This window comes from Nicotiana tomentosiformis, chromosome 7 (genome assembly GCF_000390325.3).
Source record: "Nicotiana tomentosiformis chromosome 7, ASM39032v3, whole genome shotgun sequence".
NCBI classification, from domain to species: domain Eukaryota; kingdom Viridiplantae; phylum Streptophyta; class Magnoliopsida; order Solanales; family Solanaceae; genus Nicotiana; species Nicotiana tomentosiformis.
In genome coordinates, this window is record NC_090818.1 from 34,471,480 (window position 1) to 34,491,464 (window position 19,985).

Here is a 19,985-nt window from a genome sequence, read left to right on the forward strand (position 1 = left end):
TATCTTTGTTTATTCGGTCCAAATTAGTAAGTTAGTACTTTTGCAATTTTCGTTAGTAGTTATTTTTATATACTTTTTGTTTCGTTGACGAGAAATAGTTTTTTTAGTTAGTTCATCTTATTATTTTGATTTAATAGTATTTTATTTTATCAATTTAATAGTATAGTTCATCTTATTACTTTTTTTTTTCTTCAAATACAACAACGTGCTCTTTTTTTTTTTAGTACCACGGTCCCCATTTAGGCATCTTCAAGTAAGTTGCCTGAGATGTTCATTTTACACCCCCAGTATATAACACACAACAAAAAGTAAAAAAGGGGGATTCTTTGGAAAAAGAAGAAAAATAACAAAAGTCAAAAGGGAAGGAGGAAAGAGGGGGACAACATGAGGAAAATGGGAATCTCTACTAAAAAAAATAAAGACACAACTTTGAAGAGTAAAAAGGGCAGCTGAACACCTAATAGTAAGCTGAAAATTGTGAGTTTTTCTGAGTGAAATCTTAGAGTGCAAAAATAAAAGGATCTCTTAGGTGATTCTTGAAATTACTAGAGGGATTAGTCTCATGTGCTTCTTGCTGGTTTTTCTGGGTTATTCTTGGATCACAAAGCTGGGTTTCTCTGCTGTTTTGCGGTTTAGCTGAGTTCGGTAGTCGAAGATTTTTCTAAGTCTTCATTGTTGTTTCTATATCTTTCTGCTACCAAGGTATTACTCTAACCATGTAGTGTAAATCATGTGCTAGATATGAATGAATAAAACCATGACTCATGAGTTTGTTTCAGATTTTCTTTTGTTTGTTTCTTTCATTCGTTTCCTTTCGCATGATTGATCAAAATGGTAAAATCCTTGTTTGCTCAAGAATCCTATGCTCTTGTTTGAAGTTTCAGTTTTGCTGTTTTGTACACATATGAAGTAGGGTATATTGTTAAGTAGTTTTAATGCCCATGATTTCAACTTCAAGTTCTCTGTTAAGTAGCATAGAGACTTAGCACATGACAAAGAGTTAAGAATGCCGCAACTTTAAAAAAGAAAAAGAGAAAGGAAAGTACTCACCATATTTTTCCAACACAATCCTTTCCCCAGTCATTGATTAGTTTCTGATGTTTATTTTAAAAGAGATTTTCTAGAGGACCATTCTCATGAAGGAGCTTTTGTAAAGATCTATTCTTTTATCTAATCTTTCAATATTACATTTGCTTTAACTGATTCCTTCCTTCTCAAATTAAATTCTTTGCTTCTTTCCGTCAGTAGGTTGCAAATACTTTTCTTGTTTTGATTTGTTCATCCTTTTTCTTTTATTTGCAATTAGTTTGAATAAATGCATGAAATATGGGTAATCCATGCTCTTAACGTCATCAGTTTAATCCTCTTGGAGTCATGTTAAATAATTAGAAGAATTGGAATTTTACTTGGTCTGATCTTACTTAGAATGGAAGGTTTGGTAGTGAATGAATTAAATGTAGTAGTGAAGGAAATAATCTGGAAACAAGAAAAGATTTCTCTTTCTAATTCAATGAGCACATGGCTTTAATATTTTGTGTTTAAGTTCGTTTGATGAAAAGTTGAGTTGAAATTGTTGAAAGCGATAAATGTGCTGCCATACTAATTAATCCAATAATTTGACTAAGGTGGCCCATATCCTTTCAAGGCAGCCCACTGCCAATTAAATCCAAGTGCTGGCCAGGTTTGTCAATAATTAAAATCAGCCTTTTTTTTTATTTGTTTTTACTAACAATGCTGGTTTTGTTCAATATACATAGTATCCATATGTTGTCTTACTACCATTAAGCTACAACGAGGCATTTTCTTTCACAATAAAGATGGATAAGCTTTTTTTTCGTAATCTAACTCAATATTAGATCTAACCAAGATTAATAATTTTGTCGTAATCAATGTCGGAAAAACACGCATCGGAATAAAGACATAAAAATGACAGGGTCATGAGGACATGTTGTGATGACCTGATAGGTCATCTCATGTTTTGAAACCTAATTCTGTGATCCGAAGCCTTAAAAATCATATTTTAACCTTTCTCGATTTGCATGTGCATTACGGGCGTCTTTCTGGAAAGCTTTTATGTTAATAACTAATAAAAATAAGAATTTTTGCCTTAAAAATTAATTTGAGCTGATTTCGGTCAACGTTTTGAGTAAACGGACCCAGATCCGTATTTTGATGGTCCCGATAGGTCCGTATCGTAATTTGGGACCTGGACGTATACCCGGAATCGAATTCCGAGGTTCCTAACTCGAGATATGGAGTTTTGATGAAAACTTAAAGTTTGAAAGTTTAATAATTTTTAGAATTGACTGATATTTGGTCTTGTTGATATCGGATCCGTATTTTGGTTCCGGATTCCGGTACAGGTCCATTATTATATTTATGACTTGTCTGTAAAATTTGATGAGAAACGGAATTAGTTTGACGTGATTCGGACGTTCGGTTGTGAAAATAGAAGTTTTAAAGTCTTCTTGAAAATTTCATTTGATTTGGTGTCCGATTCGTAGTTCTAGGCATTATTTTGGTGTTTTGTTCGCGCGAGCGAGTTCGTATGATATTTTTGGACTTGTGTGCATGTTTGGTTTGGAGCCTTGAGAGCTCGGGTGAGTTTTGGATAGGTTATGGGTGTTTTGAAACTTAGAAAAATCTGGTTTTTGGTTTCAACTGTTATCTGGTGTTTCCTTCATCGCGTTCGCGGAGGTACTCTCGCGAACGCGAAAGGTAAAATGGGACAGGATGATTTTCTTCTACGCGAACGCAGTAGCTAGGTCGCGAACGCGAAGCAATATGGGCTTACCCTTCGCGAACGTGACCAGCTTCTTGCGAAGCTTCAGGGACCTGGGGGAGGGGACACTCGTTCTTCTACGCGAACGCGAGCATTGGCTCACGAACGCGGAGACCAGGGGGAACAGCCTTCTCAAACGCGAAGAGGAACTCGCGAACGCGAAAGCCATTTGGGCTGCTGCACATCGCAAACGCGGCAGGCCCTTCGCGAACGCGAAGAAGGCCTGACGCCCAAACCTTAAAACATTTCAAAAACGGAATTTTTCCCATTTTTCATAAACTCTCCTTTAGAGCTCGGCCTAGATGAGATTTTGAAGGGAAAACTCAACACCAATTTATAGGTTTGTACTCTTTAACTCATTTTCTTCCATTTCTATCATCACCCATTAAATTCCTAGTCATAATCTTTGTTCTTTCGTGGTAGAAAACTAGGATTTAGGAAGCATTCGGGGTTTTTGCAAATTGGAAATTTAGACCTTAATTTGGGGTCGGATTTTAAAACTAATTATATAATCGGGCTCGGGGGTGAATGGGTAAATAGATTTTGGTCCGAACCTCAGGTTTTGACCAAGCGGGCCCGGGGTCAATTTTTGACTTTTTGGAGGAAAATTTGGGAAATCTAAATTTATGCATTGTAATTGATTCCTTTAGCAATAATTGATATTATTGAGTCATTTGTGGATAGATACGAGTGGTTTGGAGGTGGATTCTAAAGGAAAAACTGTGGTTGAGCTTTGAGTTTGGTCTTCAGAGCGAGGTAAGTGTCGTGGTTAACCTTGACTTGAGAGAATATGACTTGTTTGTCTATTTGATATATGTTTAAATGTTGGGGAACAACGTATACGTGAGGTGACGAGTACTTATGCGTTGTAGTCGGGTTAAAGCATGCGGGGAGGGAGGGGGCTTGGTTTCCTGCAATTATAGCTTCCATTGTTCATGTTATCCGTGTTTAGACTAGCATTGTTAAATTGATCATTTTTATCATATTTACGGATCATTTGGTGATAATTGAGTATTGATTCCGAAGTTGAGGTTGATATTGTGTAACCAAATATTGAAGTGAGGCTATACTTGTTATTCTATCTCCTTTTTATTATTTGTTCATTGTATTATGGTAAGGGAGAGCGTTAATGCACGAAGAGTAATGACGTACCATATTCTGAGTGTTAATGCACGAAGGGTGATGCCATGCCACATTGTTAGTGTTAATGAACAAAGGGTGATGTCGTGCTATGTTATGAGAGTTAATACACGAAGGGTGATGTCGTGCCGTTTCTATTGATTTTATGGTGAGGTTGAAAGTAAAAGCACGAAAGGTGATGCCGTGTATTTTTTTCTTTACTGTATTTACTTGTTCTTATTGGTTCATAGTATATTGGCTATTCAAGTTACCATTTTGTTGTAGTTCTCTATCTCGTATTCCCCTCAGCATGTTCCCCCTCCCAATAGTACATGTTTAGCTGTTATTTGTACATATACTGTTAAATTGCACAAGTTTGTTATGTAGGTGTCGTGTCATAGCCTCGTCACTACTTCGTCGAAGTTAGGCTCGACACTTACCAGTACATGGGATCGGTTGTACTGATACTGCACTCTTCACTTTCTGTACATATTTTGGTATTGGTCCCAGTTGATCGAGAGGCGTAGCAGCTCAGATTGGTTCATCGGAGTCTCGAGGTAGAACTGTTGGCGTTCGCAGACCTTGAAGTCCGTGTCTATATTTTTTTTCTTTATTGTTTCTTTCATTCAAATAGTTGTATTTCTTTCAGACTTGTACTTGTAGTAAAGCCTAGAAGTTCGTGAATTGTGACTCCAGATCCGGGTGGTAGTAATTAATGAAGTTCTTATATCATTTCGCACTCGCTGTATTTCATTTTATTTTATTTGCTGTTATTTACTGAATTGAATAAAGATTGGATTAATAATTCTCTAACGTCGGCTTGCCTAGTAAGTAGAATGTTAGGCGCCATCACGGTCCTAAAGGTGAGAATTTCAGGTCGTGACAAGTTGGTATCAGAGCACTAGGTTGCCTAGGTCTCACAATTCACGAGCAGACTTAGTAGAGTCTGGAGGATCGGTACGGAGACGTCTGTGCTTATCTTCCAGAGGCTATGAAGTTTAGGAACAAATTTCACTTCTATTCTTCTGTGTCATGCGATTTTTGTTCTCTCAATGCTAATTGAATTCTTCTACATTTATTCTCTCGCAGATGGAGAGGAAATGTACCGCATCTTCAGCTGAGCAGCCAGAGCCTCCAATGGCAGCTCCTACTAGGGGTAGAGGTCGAGGCCGTGCCAGAGGCCGAGGCAGGGGTAGAGCTCAGCCCAGAGCTCGAGCAGAAGCACTAGCGGTAGAGCCTCATATAGAGTTTGATGAGGAGGTTCCATCCCAGAATGTGCATGTCGGACCAGCTCAGGACCCAGAGGGGTTCATTACCACCCCAGTGCTTCAAGATGCTTTGGTTTGTTTGGTAGGCCTTATGGAGAATGTGGCCCACACTGGCACATTCCCCATGGCACCAGCCGTCTCTCAGGCTGGAGGAGGAGCACAGACTCCTGCTACTCACACTCCGGAGCAGATGGCTCCCCAGTATCAGACTACAACCGCTCATCCAGTTAGAGTAGTTCAGTCGGTTATTGCGGCACAGACCGGTGATGGGTCAGTTATGTCTTCTAAGGCTTTATGGAGATTGGACAGATTTACCAAGCTCTTTCCAGTTCACTTCAGTCGTGCTTCTTCAGAGGATCCCTAGGAGTATCTTGACAGCTGTCATGAGGTGCTACAGAACATGGGTATAATGGAGACCAATGGGGTCGATTTTGCTACATTTTAGATGACTGGTTCCGCCAAGAAATGGTGGAGAGATTATTTGTTGACCAGACCAGCTGGATCTCCTGCTCTTACTTGGGACCAGTTCTCTCAGCTCTTTCTAGAGAAGTTTCTTCCTATCACATTGAGAGAGGATCATCGTCGTCAGTTCGAGCGTCTCCAGCAGGGCAGTATGACTGTTACTCAGTATGAGACCCATTTTGTGGATTTGGCCCGTCATGCTCTTCTTCTGCTTCCTACCGAGAGAGAGAGAGAGAGGGGGGGTGGGGAGGTTTATTGACGGACTTTCTCAGCCTATCAGATTGTAGATGGCTAAGGAGACTGGGAGTGAGATTTCTTTTCAGGCGGCTGCCAATGTCGCCAGGCGAGTCGAGATGGTTCTTGCTCAGGGAGGTCAGGGGTCTGACAAGAGACCACGTCATTCCGGGGGGTTCAGCGGTGCCTCATCTAGAGGCAGGGGTACTTTTGGTAGAGGCCATCCTCCCAGGCCATTTCATTCGGCACTCTAGGCATCCCACGATGCCTCAGGTGGTCGTGGCCCTCATATGCCTTATTCCGACTAGCTAGCCTACAATGCACTACCAGCTCCTATTAGTGCACCTCCGCTTTAGAGTTTTCAGGGTGGTTACTCAAGTCGACAAAGTCAGTTTTAGGGTCAGCAGTCACAGTAGCCGAGGTCCTGTTATACTTGTAGTGATCCGAGGAACATTGCTAGATTTTTCCCTCGGGCATCGGGTAGCTCACAACATCAGGGCTTTCGTGCCATTGTTCCGGCACCAGTTACTGCACCACCTGCTCAGCCAGCCAGAGGCAGGGGTCAGGCAGCCAGAGGTAGAGGCCAGACTGTTAGAGGTGGAGGTCAGGCCGTTAGAGGTGGAAGCCAGCCAGCTAGAGGCCGTCCCGGGGACGTAGTTCAGGGTGATAGGGCCCAACCCCGGTGTTATACTTTTCCAGCTAAGCCCGAGGCTAATCATCTGACGCCATTATCACACGTACTGTTTCAGTTTGTAGTAGAGATGCTTCAGTTCTATTTGATCTGGGTTCTACTTATTCCTACATGTCATCCTATTTTGCTTCATATTTGGTTGTGCCTCGTGATTCTTTGAGTGCTCCTGTGTATGTGTCCACACCTGTGGGAGATGCTATTGTTGTAGATCTTGTTTATCGTTCGTGTTTGGTCACCATTGGGAGTCTTGAGACTAGTGTAGATCTTCTACTTCTCGATATAGTCGATTTTGATGTCATTTTGGGTATGGATTAGCTGTCACCTTATCATGCTATATTGTATTGTCACGCCAAGATGGTGACCTTAGCCTTGTCGGGGTTTCCTCGATTAGAGTGGAGAGAGACTCCTGGCCATTCTACCAGCAGGGTTATCTCTTATGTGAAGGCTCGGTATATGGTCGAGAAGGGGTGTCTGGGTTATTTGGCTTATGTTCACGATTCTAGTGCGGAGGTTCCTTCCATGGATTCGGTGCCAGTTGTTCGTGAGTTCCTAGAGGTATTTCCTGCAGACCTGCCGGGGATGCCACCCGACAGGGATATTGATTTCTATATTGACTTGGCTCCGGGTACTCAGCCCATTTCCATTCTGCCATACCGCATGGCCCCGCCAGAGTTGAAGGAACAATTGCAAGATTTGCTTGATAAGGGCTTCATTAGACCTAATGTCTCGCCCTGGGGGTGCACCCGTGTTGTTCGTGAAGAAGAAAGATGGATCGATGAGGATGTGTATAGATTATCGGTAGTTGAACTAAGTCACCATCAAGAACAAGTATCCATTGCCGATGATTGATGATTTATTTGATCAACTTCTGGGTGACAAGGTGTTTTCGAAGATTAATTTGAGATCTGGCTATCCTCAGTTAAGGATTAGGGCATCTGATGTCCCTAAGACAGCTTTTCGAACTCGTTATGGGCATTATGAGTTTCTGGTGATGTCATTTGGGTTGACAAATGCCCCATCAACATTCATGGATTTGATGAACCGAGTGTTCAAGCCTTATTTGGACTCCTTTGTGATCGTGTTTATTGATGATATCTTGATCTACTCCCGCAGTCGAGAGGAGTAGGAGCAACATCTCAGGATTGTACTTTAGACTCTGAGAGCCAGCCAGTTGTATGCTAAATTTTCAAAATGCGAGTTTTGGTAGGATTCAGTCGCTTTCTTGGAGCACATTGTATCAGCATAGGGCATTCAGGTAGATCCTAAGAAGATTGAGGCAGTTCAGAACCTTCCTAGACCAACTTCAGCTACGGAGATCAGGAGTTTCTTGGGTTTGGCGGGCTATTACCGTCGATTTGTGGAGGGGTTTTCACCTATAGCAACCCCATTGACCAGGTTGACCTAGAAGGGTGCCCCGTTCAGATGTTCAGGCGAGTGTGAGGCGAGCTTTCAGAAGCTCAAGACTGCTTTGACTATAGTGCCAGTGTTGGTGTTGCCCACAGGTTCAGGATCTTATATGGTATATTATGATGCGTCCCGTGTTGGGCTCGGTGCGGTATTGATGTAGGAGGGCAGGGTGATTGCATATGCGTCGCGGCAGTTGAAGGTTCATGAGAAGAATTACCCTATCCATGACTTAGAGTTGTCAGCCATTTTTTCATGCGCTCAAGATTTGGAGGCACTATCTTTACGGTGTGTCGTGTGAGGTTTTCACGGATCATCAGAGCCTTCAGTATTTGTTCAAGCAAAAGGATCTCAATTTGAGGCAGAGGAGGTGGTTGTAACTATTGAAAAACTATGATATTACTATTTTGTACCACCCCGGAAAGGCCAATGTGTTGGCCGATGCCTTGAGTACAAAGGCAGCGAGTATGGGCAGCCTTGCGTTCATTCCAGTCAGTGAGAGGCCGCTTGCATCATATGTTCAGACTTTAGCCAACCAGTTTGTGAGGTTGGATATTTCAGAGCCCAGCCGTGTTCTAGCTTGTACAGTCGCTCGGTCTTCTTTGTTTGAGCGCATCAGAGATCGGCAGTATGACGACCCTCATTTATTGGTCCTTAGGAATACAGTGCGGCATGGTGGTGCCAAGCAGGTTACTATTCGAGATGACAGAATTTTGAGGATGCAAGGTCTTGTCTGTGTGCCTAATGTGGATGGACTTCGTAAGTTGATTCCTGAGGAGGCCCACAGTTCCCAGTAGTCTATTGACCTAGGTGCCGCTAAGATGTATCAGGACTTACGGCAGCATTATTAGCGGAGGAGGATGAAGAAAGATATAGTTACATGTGTATCTCGGTGTCTAAATTATCAGCAATTAAATTACGAGCATCAGAGACTTGGTGGTTTGCTTCAAAAGATAGAGATTCCTGAGTGGAACTAGAAGTGGGAGCGTATCACTATGGATTTCGTTGTTGGACTCCCACGGACTCAGAGGAAGTTCGATGCAGTTTGGGTCATTGTGGACAGGCTGACTAAGTCAACGCATTTCCTTCCTGTGCCCGTGTCTATCATTTCTGATCGAAGTACGCAGTTCACCTTGCACTTCTGAAGGGCAGTACAGCGTAAGTTGGGCACGCGGGTTGACTTTGAGCACAAAGTTTTGTCCTCAGACGGATGGACAGTCCGAGCGCACTATTCAGATCTTGGAGGATATGCTCGGCGCATGTGTTGTAGACTTCGGAGGATCGTGGGATCAGTTCTTGCCCCTTGCAGAGTTCGCCTACACAACAATTACCAGTCGAGCATTCAGATGGCTCCCTTTGAGGCATTATACGGTAGGCGGTGCCGGTTGCCAGTTGGGTAGTTTGAGTCGGGGGAGGCTTGGTTGTTGGGTACAGATCTAGTACATGATGCCTCGGATAAGGTCAAGATTATTCAGGATCGATTTCGCACAGCTCAGTCCAGGCAGAAAAGTTATGCCGACCATAGAGTTCGTGATGTTTCATTCAGGGTCGGTGAGAGAGTGTTTCTTCGGGTATCACCCATGAAGGGTGTAATGAGATTCGGAAAGAAGGGCAAGTTGAGCCCTAGGTATATCAGACCTTTTGAGATTCTGGAGAGAGTGGGAGAGGTGGTTTACAGGCTTGTGTTGCCACCGGGATTATCAACAGTTCATCCGGTGTTCCACGTGTCCATGCTCCGGAAGTATCACGGCAATCCGTCCCGCGCGTTAGATTTCATCTCTGTCCAGTTGGACAAGGATTTAACTTACGAGGAGGAGACGGTGGCTATTCTAGCCCGGTAGGTTCGACAGCTGAAGTCTAAGAGTTACCCTTCAGTTCGAGTGCAGTGGAGAGGTCAGCCCATTGAGGCAGCTACTTGGGAGTCCAAGTCAGTTATACAGAGTAGATATCCACATCTTTTCACCAATTTAGGTACTTTTTTATGTCCGTTTGAGGACGAACGATTGTTTTAGAGGTGGAGAATGTGATGACCCGATAGGTCATCTCATGTTTTGAAACTTAATTCTGTGATTCGAAACCTTAAAAATTATATTTTAGCCTTCCTCGATTTGCGAGCACAGTCCGGACATCTTTCCGGAAAGCTTTTATGTTAAAAACTGATAAATTTTTTTTTGCCTTATAAATTAATTTGAGTTGACTTCGATTGACATTTTGAGTAAACGAACTCGGATCCGTATTTTGACGATCCCAGTAGGTCCGTATCATAATTTGGGATCTGGGCGTATGCCCGGAATCAAATTCCGAGGTCCCTAGCTCGAGATATGGAATTTTGATAAAAAATTAAAGTTTGAAAGTTTAATGATTTTTAGAATTGACTGATATTTGGTTTTGTTGATATCAGGTCCGTATTTTGGTTCAGGAGCCCGGTACAGGTCCATTATTATATTTATGACTTGTCAGTGAAATTTGGTGAGAAACGGAGTTAGTTTGATGTGATTCGGACGTTCGGTTGTGAAAATAGAAGTTTTAAAGTCTTCTTGAAAATTTCATTTGATTTGGTATCCGATTCGTAGTTCTAGGCGTTATTTTGGTATTTTGGCCACGTGAGCGAGTTCGTATGATATTTTTGGACTTGTGTGCATATTTGGTTTGGAGCCCCGAGGGCTCGGGTGAGTTTCGGATAGGCTATGGGTGTTTTGAAACTTAAAAAAATCTTGTTATTGGCTTCAGATGTTATCTGGTGTTTCCTTCATCGCGTTTGCGGAGGTACTCTCGCGAACGCGAAATGTAAAATGGGGCAGGATGATTTTCTTCTACGCGAATGCAACAACTTGGTCACGAACGCGAGGCAGTGGGGGCTTACCCTTCGCGAACGCGAAGCTTGAGGGACCTGGGGGAAGGGACACGCGTTCTTCTATGCGAACGCGAGCACTGGCTCGCAAACGCGGAGGCCAGAGGGAACAACCTTCGCGAACACGAAAGCCATTTGGGCTGCTGCACATTACGAACGCGGCAGGCCCTTTGCGAACGCGAAGAAGGCCTGACTCCCAGATCTTAAAACCTTTCAAAAACGTGATTTTTTTCATTTTTCATAAACTCTCCATTAGAGCTCGGCTAGGTGCGATTTTGAAGGGACAACTCAACCAATTCATAGGTTTGTACTCTTTAACCCATTTTCTTCCATTTCTATCATCACCAATTAAATTCCTAGCCCTAATCTTTGTTCTTTCACGGTAGAAAACTAGGGATTTAGGAAGAATTGGGGTTTTTTTGCAAATTGGGGATTTAGACCTCAATTTGAGGTCGGATTCTGAAACTAATTATATAATAGGGCTCGAGGGTGAATGGGTAAATGGATTTTGGTCCGAACCTCGGGTTTTGACCAAGCGGGTCCGGGGTCGATTTTTGACTTTCTGGGAAAAGTTTAAAAAATCTAAATTTATGGATTGTAATTGATTCATTTAGCAATAATTGATATTATTGAGTCATTTGTGGATAGATACGAGTAGTTTGGAGGTGAATTCGGAAGGAAAAATCGTGGTTGAGCTTTGAGTTTGGTCTTCAGAGCGATGTAAGTGTCGTGGTTAACCTTGACTTGAGGGAATAAGACTTGTTTTTCTATTTGGTATATGTTTAAATGTTGGGGAACAAAATATACATGAGGTGACAAGTACTTATGCTTTGTAGTCGGGTTAAAGCATGCGGGTGTGGCTTGGTTTCTTGCAATTATAGCTTCCTTTGTTCATGTTATCCGTGTTTAGACTTGTATTGTTAAATTGATCATTTTTATCATGTTTATGTATCTTTTGGTGATAATTGAGTATTCATTTCAAAGTTGAAGTTGATATTGTGGAACCAAATGTTGAAGTAAGGTTTGTACTTGTTATTCTATCTCCCTGTTGTTATATGTTCATTGTATTATGGTAAGGAAGAGCGTTAATGCACTAAGGGTGATGCCGTGCCTTATTGTGAGTGTTAATGCACGAAGGGTGATACTGTGCCACATTGTGAGTGTTAATGCACGAAGGGTGATGTCGTGTCATGTTATGAGAGTTAATGCACGAAGGGTGATGCCGTGCCATTTATATTTATTTTATAGTGAGGTTGAGAGTAAAAACACGAAGGATGATGCCGTGCATTTTTCCTTTACTGTATTTACTTGTTCTTATTGGTTCATAGTATATTGGCTGTTCAAGTTACCATTCTGCTATAGTTCTCTATCTCGTATTCCCCTCAGCATGTTCCCCCTCCCAATAATACATGTTTAACTGTTATTTGTATATATACTGTTAAATTGCACAGGTTTGTTATATAGGTGTCCTGTCATAGCCTCGTCACTACTTCGTCGAGGTTAGGTTCGACACTTACAGTATATGGGGTCAGTTGTATTGATACTGTACTCTGCACTACCTGCATAGATTTTGGTATTGGTCCCAGTCGATCCAGAGGCGTAGCAGCTCATACTAGTTAATTGGAGACTCAAGGTAGATCTGTTGGCGTTCGCAGACCTTGAAGTCCCCATCTATCTTTTTTTTTCTTTACTGTTTTTTTCGTTCAAACACTTGTATTTCTTTCAGACTTGTACTTGTAGCAAATCCTAGAAATTCGTGAATTGTGATTCCAGATCTGAGTGGTAGTAATTAATGAAGTTTTTATATCATTCTGCACTCGCTGTATTTCATTTTAGTTTATTTGTTGTTATTTACTGAATTGAATAAGGATTTGCTTAATAATTCTCTAACGTGGGCTTGCCTAGCAAGTGAAATGTTAGGCACCATCACGGTTCCGACGGTGAAAATTCCGGGTAGTGACACGCGTCTTATTCCAATTCTTTCAAATAAATAAAAGTTTGTTATTTAAACTAACTTCGAGTAGGTTCCAATTTTAGGTGTGACACACGAACTGAGGTCGGGAATACTCGTCTTGGTTAGTGTAAGCTAGGGTCGGGGATATTCATCCTAGTTTGAGATTAATAAAGTCATGAACAATAAAAGCGGACATAGAAAAAACATAAAAATCTAATAAGGCACAGTTTATCCAAAACTTAATTCAAGCCAATTTTAGTCAATAAAAGTGACCGTGCTAGAACCACGGGACTCGGGGAATGCCTTACACCTTCTCCTCGGTCAACAGAATTCCTTACCCAAAATTTTATTTTCGCAGACCAATAATATTAGAGTCAAACTTTCCTTTGACTAGGGATTCAAATAAAAGGTGACTTGGAACACCCAAAAATTCAATTCCAAGTGGCGACTCTAAACAATAAAATAATCTCTACTCAAGTTTGTCACTTCAAATGAAAAAACTCTTTTAACCTACAACAATCCATAACACATATCTTTTGGAGGTAAAAAGAGGTGTGACAATTACCACCAATTCTTACCTCCCCCTTGAGAATTGAAAAATGTAATTACACCTCTACAATTACACTTAATTCCATATTAATCAAGTAATTACTTGGCCAAACAAATATACTAAATTATGTAATTACACTCAATTACAACCAAATCCAAATTACTAGGTGGTTTTCGAAACAGGCTCTTAACGAAAATGACTAAATAAAAGTTGAGATGAATCCCAGCTCTCTGGGCAGGGCCGGCTCCAACCTTATGTGGAGTAACACCTTGTTTGGATGGTTGTTACCCGTTGTATCGTATCGTATCGTAACGTTATTATAATTACAATATTTGTTTTGATTGTTACTTAAAATTAGCTGTATTGTATTGTTAAATCCATTGTTACGTAACAACGAAAAGAGCCATTTTATGTAACGACCGATTTGGTGTGGTCGGATTGTTACGTATTTTTCTTTTCAATTATACCCTTATTTATTACTTATTAGTCCTATTTTACCCTTTCCTTTATTTTATTATTTTAATTCCAAATCTAACCTAGACCTACTGTCTTCGTTCATATCTCGCAAATGTTTGGTTAGTTCTGCCGCTTCTCTTTTTGTTTCTTCCATCGTTCTACTTTTTTTATTGTTAATAATTGTTAACTTTGTTCTTTAACTAGGTTTATGATATTGTTTTCACGGATTGAATAACTTTATATATATACAAAATAGAACGGGTGATAACTTAGTCTAAAGCAGTTGTCTTAAATCACTTTTATGAGTTATTGTTGATAAAATCTAAATTTTACTGAAATTAAAAATATTTTAGTAAATTTATCAGTTACAGTACAATACCATACAGTCAAATCAAATAATAAAATATTATTAAACAATATCAAACAATACAATCTATCCAAACATTGTATCCATAAAACAATACAATACAACACAACATATTATGAAACGATAGGTAACAACCATCCAAACAAGCTGTAAAGCTTGTGCCTTAGGCCCCCAAAATTACGGGGCCCCATCTTTTAAAAATAATAGGTTCATAGGTATTTAAAAAATAATATTAATATTTTTAATACAACACTAGAGTTTTAAATATAAAGGAAAAAAAAAACTTTTTAGATATATAAATAAAATAATAATATGACTTACTTAAAAATGGGTAGATGAACAGTTTTCATAACTTTTAGTTTTCCATTTTTTACTCTTTCATTAAAAGTTTGATCTCTCTTCCTTAATTTGTCCAAGTCAATCTTTTTTTTGTTCCAATCTCTTCATATTTCAGTTTTGTTCCAATCTCTTCATATTTCAGAAAACCCTACATATTATTTGTGTTTCTCTTTCATATTCTTACTCATATTTTTTCTCCAACATTTCACTAGTTGAAGTGTTCAACAATACTTTTAAGTTTCCAATAGTTTTATACTTCTATTGCTTTATAAAATCTAATCTAAGATTAACAATATTTCAAGAAAAATTAAATAAGTTGGCTATATTATCAATCGAGCAAGAATTATTAGAGAAAATCAATTATAAAATAAATTATTAACAACTTTATATCTCAAAAAGTTTGAAGATAGACTTCAAATAAACAATATCTTATAACTTTCTTTTAAAAATTTAGGCCTCATATTAAACTTTGACTTTATTATCGTATGTATATGCTTGAGCCGCCCTGGTGCTGAGATTTATGTCGTGAGTATTTAGGCCTGCCATTGTGAGTATTTAAGGAAAAAAGTCGACTCAAACTGGTTTATGTTAGTTTGGTAAAGATTATCATTTGATAAATCGATCGAGTTGATTTGATTTTTTTTTTCTAAATAAAATGCCAACTCAAATAGAACCACGTACACCCCTAATACTAATAGTAGATTCAGTTGTTCCCAGTGATGATTAAGGTCAAAAAATCTTTTCCACACTCAAAAGTGTAACAAACGAAATTGAGAGTATCACATTTATGTTAGATGGGGCCAAATTCGACCATAAAATCAGCAGCCCAATTATATTTATTTATTCGGTCCAGAATTTGGTCTGCCGAAGGACTAATGAGACGAATATCCTCCATTGGCATGTAAAAAGAAACGCCAGGCAAACGATTTTACTCTTTTCGAAATCCAGTTTGAAATATTGAGCTCATCTTCTATTGAAACGGCTCCTTTGTAATTAAACAAATCCTTTTATATTCATTTTGAAAAGAAAAAATAAAGAACTTTGTACTTCATAATGCATCTATTAAATTATTACTCCCTCCGGTCCACAATAAGTGATTAATTTATTTTGGGCACACCCATTAAAAAAATACAATATTCTAGACAAAAATAGTTATTGTGACTAAACTATCCTTAATTAAATATTCCGGCATAGTTAACGTGAGAAGTAAATTTTTTTTAGAAATATGTACATAAGAATAATTTTAAAAAAATACATTAAATTTTTTCTTAATTATATAAATTGATATTTATTTTAAATTAAAATAAAAAAACAAATGGATCGATGGATAGGGGAGTATAGTTGATTCATAGGGACACGATGGCTAATTAATTCGCAAGCATTATGATAAACGGGGACCACACAACGTTCATAAAAGCGACTTGATACATAAATTTTGACGTGCTCTGTAAAGTGATTGCTAAACAAAGCCTTTTCAATGAATGATTTGAATATTAAATTTGATTCCAATACATAAGTAGACCGTCGTTTTAGCAACTTACCTTACTTAACATTCACTCGGCACCGCCCATAATTTGCCATATGGTACATGTGGATATTAGAGTTTCGGCCAAAATTATTCCTTATATTTGAGGATAGCCATATTATTATTATTTAAATGTGACATTGAACACTATTTATCTTCAAAATTTGCAAAACTTGAACGCAAATAGCTCCAACTAGCATAATACATCAAACACAGACTGAAATAAACGGACCAAATGTTAAGTAAGGAGAGTTTTTGATAATTGGTTGTATAGTAATTTTAGTATATTGCAGCATACGTGCACTTTTCGGGGACCAAATGTTGAATAGTTATTCGTAAAATTGGTCTACTAATTGGGACCTTATTCTTATTTGTTCGTTTTCTTGGAAGGCTCATACTTGTACATGCGGCAGTGTGGCAAAGATGTCAGGATAGGGACATACACTTATGAAGAGAGAGTAAAATAGTTGATCAATTAGGGTAGCTAGGAGGATAGTTATCCATCACAATTTCCTTTGTTGCATGGGAAAGTGTGGCAAGCTTTGATGATCGCATTTAATTCCCAACTACTCAACTCCTTTAGCTATGTCCGTTATTAATAAGTAGATGCTACCTATCACTCATCATATCTCCCCTTACTTTCTCCTTTACTTATAATCTCTTTTGTACTGTAAAGAAAAAACAAAAGGAGGAGAATAGAATATTCATTCCAAAGATGGAGGATTCAAGACAGAAAATGGCCGGAAGTACTCCTCTACAGAAAGGGTCAGGAGAATTTGAAGATGAGAATGGAAGCAGCAGTATGCGAACGGCTGAGACTGTGCTGCGTTTGTTACCCATGGGGCTGTGTGTTGTCGCTCTTGTTATTATGCTCAAGAATTCCCAAACCAATGACTTTGGTTCCCTTTCCTACTCTGACCTTGGAACCTTCAGGTAACTATTTAACTCCTCTTCATTTATCTATTTCTTAGTTAGTTACTAATTTTTATTGAGTTACCAACTAATGTTAGTCATAGAATAAGCTGTAATTACTTTATAATTGACCTGAGTGGGTAAATTAGTGAATAGATTAAATTCTTTACACGCACCTTGAAAATTTGTGGAAAGTTTTAGTTGTCAAAAGAAAGGTGTGCATTTTGGTGGAAAATGAAGCCGATGGTTAGTGCATTTTGTAAGGAATTTGTAGTCGTGGCTGATGAGGTTAAAATCTTGAATCTGCTGCAGGTACTTGGTCCATGCAAATGGCATTTGTGCAGGTTATTCTCTTCTATCAGCTATAGTAGCAGCAGTTCCTCGTCCCATAACCATGTCTAGAGCCTGGACTTTCTTCCTCCTTGATCAGGTTCTTTTCCACACTATTGATCTTGATAAAGCTGTATTTCTAAGGCATCCTACATCAGAATTTGCATTTTACCATCACCCTAAACTAGGAGTGGCAAATGGGCAAGACGAGTCGGGTCGGATGTAGGTGGGTCTAAAACAGGTAATGTAAAAACGGATAAATTATCCGATCCAAACTCATATTTGATACGGATAGAAAATGGGTTAACCGGCGGGGCTTCTTGAATATGATCACATTTTGAGAGAATTTCTAGTCTATCAAACTTGAAGAACCTCTATTTGAGTCTTTGTAAATATATAAGTTAAATCCATAGGTTATCCATTTTTTAAGTGGATAATATAGATTTTATCTATATTTGACCCATTTTTAAAAAGATCATTATTCAATCCTTTTTTTTAGTGGATAATATGGATGGATAACTGATTTTTTTTTATCCATTTTGATACCACTACACTAAACTGAAAGGCTAGCTAACACTTGCAGAAGTGAATTCAGGATTTAGAATTAGTGAGTTCAAAATGAATTGATCTTATTATGTAAACACTATTTTTTTTCCGTATATGTATCTATAGTTCCGATCGAAAGCAATGAGTTCAATTGAACCTATCCACCGACCCTGATTCTGCCTCTGCTTGCAGATACTGACATACATAATACTGGCCGCCGGAGCTGCGTCAACCGAGGTGGTGTATCTGGCATATAAAGGGGACACAGCAGTTACTTGGAGTGAATCGTGCGGCTCTTTTGGAGGTTTTTGCCATAAAGCCACAGCATCTGTATCTGTTACTTTCATAGTAAGCCTTTGCTATGCAGGGCTTTCGCTGCTTTCATCTTACCGGCTTTTCAGCAAATATGATGCACCAGTTGAGTTGTATAATAACAAGGGGAGTATTGAGATTGCTACATATTGAGAGTTCCATACCGATCCATGATCAAAGACATCTGCATTTCCCTCTTTGTTTAGGCTAAGTGGTGCACTAGTTTTTGGTTCCACTATCTCATGTACACAGCAGATGTCAATAAAAGATGGCATTTAGGTGCAATAGAGGATGTTGCTTCACTTCAATATCATATCTGGTAAAATTGTGGTCTTCAAATCATTCTCTCGCCCCATGTGTTTTGCTTTTTTAACTAATTAATACCCTCATGTTCTTGTGATTGTAGCTGCTCTTAGGTGTTCTCTTAATGAAGGATAAAGAAAGGCAAACTAATCTCACAAAAGGTTTCTATTAAGTTGTAATGAAGCATAGCTCAATAGATGCCAAGTGCGAGGTGCATAATAAAAAATATACTCAATACACGCTAAATGCAAGGTGCATACTAAAAAATATACTCAATATATGCCAAAGGCAAGGTGCTTACTAAAACATATACTCCCTCCGTTCCAATTTATGTGAACATGTTTGACTGGGCACGGGGATTAAGAAAAAATAAAAACTTTTTAAATTTGTGGTTCTAAACAAAAGGGATCCGGAGTATTTATGTGGTTATAAAAGCTTCTCATTAAGGATAGATTGGAAGTATAAGCTAAATTGTTTCCAAATTTAGAAATGGATCATTTTTTTTGGAACGGACCAAAAAGAAAATAGGTTCACATAAACTGGAACGAAGGGAGTACTGTCAAGATGTAATCTATATGCTTAGAAAATTGCACATATGATTGGTTCATATCTCTACTTCGGGAGCGTAAGAATTTCAAGAATACCTCAAACATCAAACGGGTATTAAAAGCTTTACTATAAATGGTTAGTTGGTTACCAGTTTGCTTAGACACTATTGAGATTAGACTATTTGCTAATTGCATCCAAGACCTAATGCTAAGTTTGAACAAAGAAACCACTTATGTGAGTAACCTACACTTGTGTCCATTCCTGGACAATTCACAATATAGTTGACAATAAAATCCACATCCCAAAGCACTTCAAAAGCAACTCCATTTACATGCATCCTACTTAATTTGTGCGTCCAAACACTACAAGTACAACCATGCAAAATTGCCGCAAAAAAGATGCAAAATAAAAAATTTACAGCAGAAGAATCAGGATTGAGAAACGATAAACAGCATAAAATACTGAGGGGCTATGACCAACTGTCAAGAAAGAGAAATATAATGATAATGATATGCTTTATATCCTGATAGTTTGTAAATCTGTCAAGGGTAATCTTATCTTCAAAACCTTGTAGGAAGAAATGTTTTACTTGACTACTAGCATCGGTTCTTTTCAACCAGATAATGAATTCACTTCAGAATGTGCAACTCATCAATTCTCTGTCTTTGAAAGGACAAGCCAATAAGAGAATCACAACGATATAAGTCACAATTATTTTTTTGTCATAACAATGGTGCCTACTATCTCTCGCGCACAGGTATCGAATAACTATATCCATCAAGGATTAGACAGATGAGAAGAGATCACTCAACTGATAATTTTCACATTGATCTCGCATGGTATTTACTCACTTTTAATATTGATCACGCATGGTATTTATTCACTTCATTGAGTGCTAGACCATACTCTTGGGTGCTATAGGTTATTATTTTTTTGATAAAGATATAAATAAGATAAGAAAATATTTAGCTACCCCTTTGTTCTCCAAACACAATGAGAAAAAGGGTTATGAAGTGCAAATATAAAAGGAG

At 38.9% G+C, this 19,985-nt stretch overlaps 1 protein-coding gene and 1 long non-coding RNA gene across 2 annotated transcripts; both read left to right on the forward strand.

Annotated features, from left to right (window-relative positions):
- Window positions 1-280: 280 nt before the first annotated feature.
- LOC138896461 (uncharacterized) lies at window positions 281-4,640 on the forward strand. The gene is made up of 2 exons (XR_011409624.1): window positions 281-702; window positions 1,626-4,640. It is a non-coding gene; the product is annotated as an uncharacterized lncRNA (long non-coding RNA).
- Window positions 4,641-16,592: 11,952 nt separating this feature from the next.
- LOC104097778 (CASP-like protein 2A1) lies at window positions 16,593-18,387 on the forward strand. Its single transcript, XM_009604394.4, has 3 exons — window positions 16,593-16,935; window positions 17,227-17,344; window positions 17,983-18,387. Exons 1-3 carry the CDS (start codon window positions 16,718-16,720, stop codon window positions 18,253-18,255), a joined length of 609 nt encoding a protein of 202 aa, XP_009602689.1. The 5' UTR covers window positions 16,593-16,717; the 3' UTR covers window positions 18,256-18,387.
- Window positions 18,388-19,985: the final 1,598 nt, after the last annotated feature.

Excerpts from the sequence above, each read along its gene's own strand:
- LOC104097778 (XM_009604394.4), top strand. The coding sequence starts at position 16,718 with ATGGAGGATTCAAGACAGAAAATGGCCGGAAGTACTCCTCTACAGAAA. Across the intron at positions 16,936-17,226 it reads TCTGACCTTGGAACCTTCAG|GTACTTGGTCCATGCAAATG; the intron begins GTAACTATTTAA and ends AATCTGCTGCAG. Across the intron at positions 17,345-17,982 it reads CTTTCTTCCTCCTTGATCAG|ATACTGACATACATAATACT; the intron begins GTTCTTTTCCAC and ends CTCTGCTTGCAG.